Source organism: Otolemur garnettii, unplaced genomic scaffold, assembly GCF_000181295.1.
Source record: "Otolemur garnettii isolate 467f Iridium unplaced genomic scaffold, OtoGar3 scaffold00054, whole genome shotgun sequence".
Lineage (NCBI taxonomy): Eukaryota > Metazoa > Chordata > Mammalia > Primates > Galagidae > Otolemur > Otolemur garnettii.
Window position 1 is genome coordinate 8,474,052 of NW_003852449.1, and position 4,235 is coordinate 8,478,286.

The window sequence follows — 4,235 nt, forward strand, 5'->3', positions numbered from 1 at the left end:
CAGAGTGTCAGGATTACAGGTGTGAGTCACTACCCCAGCTGAAAAAGTTACTGTTATTAAAAACGTAACAAAATTGACTTAGTGCCTATAGCTCAGTGAGTAGGGCGCCACATATACCCACGTATACCAAGGTTGCGGGTTTGAGCCTTGCCCATGCCTGCTAAAGAACAATGACAACTGCAACCAAAAAATAGCCAGGCACTGTGGCAGGCACCTATAGTCTCAGCTGCTCATAAGGCTGAGGCAAGAGGATTGCTTGAGCCCAAGAGTTTAAAGTTGCTGTGAGCTATGGCACCATGGCACTCTACCAAGAGTGACATAGTAAGACTCCGTCTCAAAAATAAATAAATAAAAATATAACAAAATCCTTTTTTGATGATGAGTATTGTGAGGGTCTGCTTCTGACACCACTTGTCAGGGCCCAGGACTGGCCAGGTCTCAGGCCGGCTTGAGTAAGGTTCCGGATGCGAACTGCTAAGCTACCTTGCTCAGGAACAGTTTCTTTTAGTTGCCTGAGGGCTATCGACTTTAGCTGGAGAGAGAGTGTGTGTATCTCAGAGAGAGTAAAGCAGTCTTCTTAGAATAGATAGCTCTCAGTCTTTAGCAGAGCTTGGTAATCTTCAGCAAAGAGACGCCACCATGCTGGCGCTCTGCAGGCAGGAGAGGAGTCAGAGTCAGAGTAAGCGTCTCCGTGATAGAATGCGCATGCCTTCTGTCTGCCTTCTCCTCCAGCCTAATATAAGGCTGAGCTCATGCCTCTCAACACCACAAATGTAGAGACTGCCAATTCACCAATGCTCTCATCTCGCAAGCTCTCTCATACTTGTTAGAACTAAAACTCTCTCCATGCCCTTTTCACCAAGGTGTTCCATTACAGGTATTTCTTATAACTCTCACTCCTCCTAGCCATAAGCTATATGGGCTGCTACAGAGTATAATTACACAAAATAGAATACAAGCTAGTGTTGTAAATCCCACATAACACTTATAAATTATTTGCTTCAAAATAAATTTGGAATTTATACCTTTATCTTGATGGCTGTTAGTTGTCCCTAGGAACTGTAAATCAGAATCCACACTGCCAGTTTTACCACAAATCTGTGAAAATCTATGTTGTCCACATTTCCCAGGAAGATTTGTCTGATGAGTTCCAGTAGCACCTTTTGAAGGAAAGAGGGGAAAAACACAAAAGTTAATTTCATGAATACATTTTTTTTCCACAAATGTTGGTATAATCTGAGTAGGAATAAACTTATTACAGGAATATAAGTATGGTGAGGCAGGCAGGCAGGCAAAAAAGGGATAAAGCTTTTTTTTTTCTTTCTTGAGACGAAGTCTGATTTTGTCGCCCTCAGTAGAGTGCCTCGGTGTATGTGGCCAGCACCATGACCACTGTGTTACGGGCGTTGAGCCCTATCTTGCATTTATAATAATTAATGTTTGCTCCTCTCCTCAATACAATATATAAGCTCTATTAGGCAGATCCCTAGCACTAAGAAAGGTATCTGACACATAGGAGATGCTCAATAAATATGGGTGATTTATTAAGCAAGTATTATTCTATATTACTATTTAATGAATTTCAGTGAGAAACCTTTCCAGGCACTGACGAGATAATAACATCAGAGTGTTAATTTTTTATCAGATCTTCAATAAACTCAACATATCCATTACCATGTACTTACCAGCAGCACATACAGGAAGAGAATCTGAGTTAAAATCCCGACTATTTTGAAATAAATTTCGTGACACTCTTTTTCTGCTAAAACATAAATCATCATTGACTGGCATTCCTTGAGAAGGCTTTAGTTTTAGAGATGGGATGAAATCATATGCTGAAAACTGTAAGAAAAATAAATTAGTAAGTTTTAAAACTACATGGTAATAAATATGATAAAATAACATATCCTGTTATGAAACCATGATTATAAGAAAAAAATTTAGCTTATCAAATATATAATGAAACAAACATTCACAGTTAGTCAGATACACTAAAAGTGCGGTTCATTCTAGGACAGGCACGCTAATTTTGTCTTTCCTACCACTTCACCCAACCTCGTTCTCTATCTTATTCTACAGTATACATCTGGCACCTATTAATAATAAGGAGAGAATACCAATGATAAAAGGATGAAATAACAACCGGTCTGAAGAAAAGAACATCTGACTCAGCAGCACAGCCCCTCAAACTGTGCAGTCTGCACATTAGAGAATAAATGCCACCTGAAGGCCACTGACAAGCAAGCATTTACTCTTCTATTCTTACTGAGGCAAATCGATTATCTATTTGCTGTAGCCCAAATATAAATGTAAAAGACATGGTAACCTGTTTTGTAGTTCTATTAGAAGATTTTCTTTTATAAATCTTAGTTATAAGCAAGTATATAATACTTTATATATCTCTAGTTTCCAAGTCCTTTTTCATAAACCACATATGATATTTAAGGGACAAAAATGCAGGATATAATTTGAAGTTATATATAATCAGTTAAAGAACTAGAAAATGAAAGCATGATTCAAGTGTTCAGAATTCTGGATTAATGATGACCTCCATTGTTCTGGAATGCTTCACGCTCAATATGGCTACACAGCATTTAAAAAAATGAATGGTGGCTCGGCGCCTGTGATTCAAGTGGCTAAGGTGCCAGCCACATACACCTAAGGTGGTGGATTCAAATCCAGCCCGATCCCAAACAACAATGACAGCTGCAACCAAAAATTAGCCAGGCGCTGTGGTCCCAGCTACTTGGGAGGCTGAGGCAGGAGTTGGCGGTTGCTGTGAGCTGTGATGCCAAAGCACTCTACCCAGGGGGACAGCTTGAGGCTCTGTCTCAAAAAAAAAAAAAAAAAAAAAAAGAATGGTGATTATAGGTGGCTCACACCTATAATCCTAGCACTCTGGGAGGCCGAGACCAATGGGTTGCCTAAGCTTATGGGTTTGAGACCAGCCTGAACAAGATCAAGACCCCTTCTCTAAAAATAGCTGGGCACTGTGGTGGGCACCTGTAGTCCCAACTACTTTGGGAGGCTTAGGCAAAGAGAATCACTTGAGCCCAAGAGTTGGAGGTTGCTGTGAGCTATGACACCAGAGCACCCAGGGCAACAAAGTGAGACTCTGTCTCCAAAAAAATTAAAAAAAGTAAATAAACTGAGTAAATTGACAAGTAATTATAATTACTCTGTATATGTTTATTTGGAACTTAAAGACAAAATCAAATCTACACATGTGGTGAATTATAAGCCTTGTCAGTATGCTTCTTTGAGAACTTTGCCAAGTATAAAACTGGCACAATAAAATTAAAAATCTGTCTACCTGAAACTTTCTTAGCCTCTTAACTAGCATAAGGTAAGACTATAAATATCAAATAATGATGAGAACTCACTATTCCTCATCAAATTTTGTGGAAAGCTAAAGTCCTTCAAAAATTAATTCAGAAAAGACAAGTGAGAATAAAGAATGCCCAGATGAAAAAGAAGTGACTACTTTCTCAAAATCCACTGTTGTAATTCCTATGATTGATTATATAGTCAGTATTAAAAAGATACAGTAAAATAAAAATGAAACCAATTACAGTCAATTTCTGATTAGATACATTAAAAGAAGACGTTAACACAGCTAATAATTCTTCAGTATGAAATACACGTTACATTAGATTTACTTTGTAATTAATTTCTACTTAGCCAACACAACATGAGTATATACGCCAAATACATACAATGAGTAGGACTGGAGATGGTGATGTGCACACTGGTTCTTACATATTTTTACATTACATATTTTTCATTAAAAGATTACGCACACATACTCCTATCATTCAAGCTTTTGACCTAATACATCTTATTTTAGCTTTTGGCATAGGATATCGAAATATTTCAAAAATTGTTCTAATTCTGTTTTAGTCGAGTTAGTAGCAAATGACTAATTCTCACGAAAATCACCTACACTCCTTCCTTTACTGAACTCATACTAAACTTCATCTTGACCTCCATTTTTTGGACCTTTTACCTTTTATCAGTTTATTCTGATTTTACCTGGACTCCAACCTTGTCCCTTAACAGTGGCCATTAAAAATTTATCTCCGGGCTCGGCGCCTGTGGCTCAAGCGGCTAAGGCACCAGCCACACACACTTAAGGTGGCAGGTTCGAATCCCCAGCCTGGGCCCACCAAACAACAATGATGGCTGCAACCAAAAAATGGCCAGGCGCTGTGGCGGGCACCTGTAGTCCCAGCTAC

At 38.7% G+C, this 4,235-nt stretch overlaps 1 protein-coding gene across 1 annotated transcript in view; it reads right to left on the reverse strand.

Annotated features, from left to right (window-relative positions):
* Positions 1–4,235, reverse strand: part of TOGARAM1 (TOG array regulator of axonemal microtubules 1) — a 73,226-nt gene that overhangs the window by 55,396 nt on the left and 13,595 nt on the right. Inside the window, exons 2-3 of the mRNA XM_023514520.1 lie at positions 1,686–1,842; positions 1,026–1,160 (exon numbers count right to left, since the gene is read on the reverse strand). Of these exons, the coding sequence (XP_023370288.1) occupies positions 1,026–1,160; positions 1,686–1,842 (292 nt within the window). The remainder of the gene's footprint in view (positions 1–1,025; positions 1,161–1,685; positions 1,843–4,235) is intronic.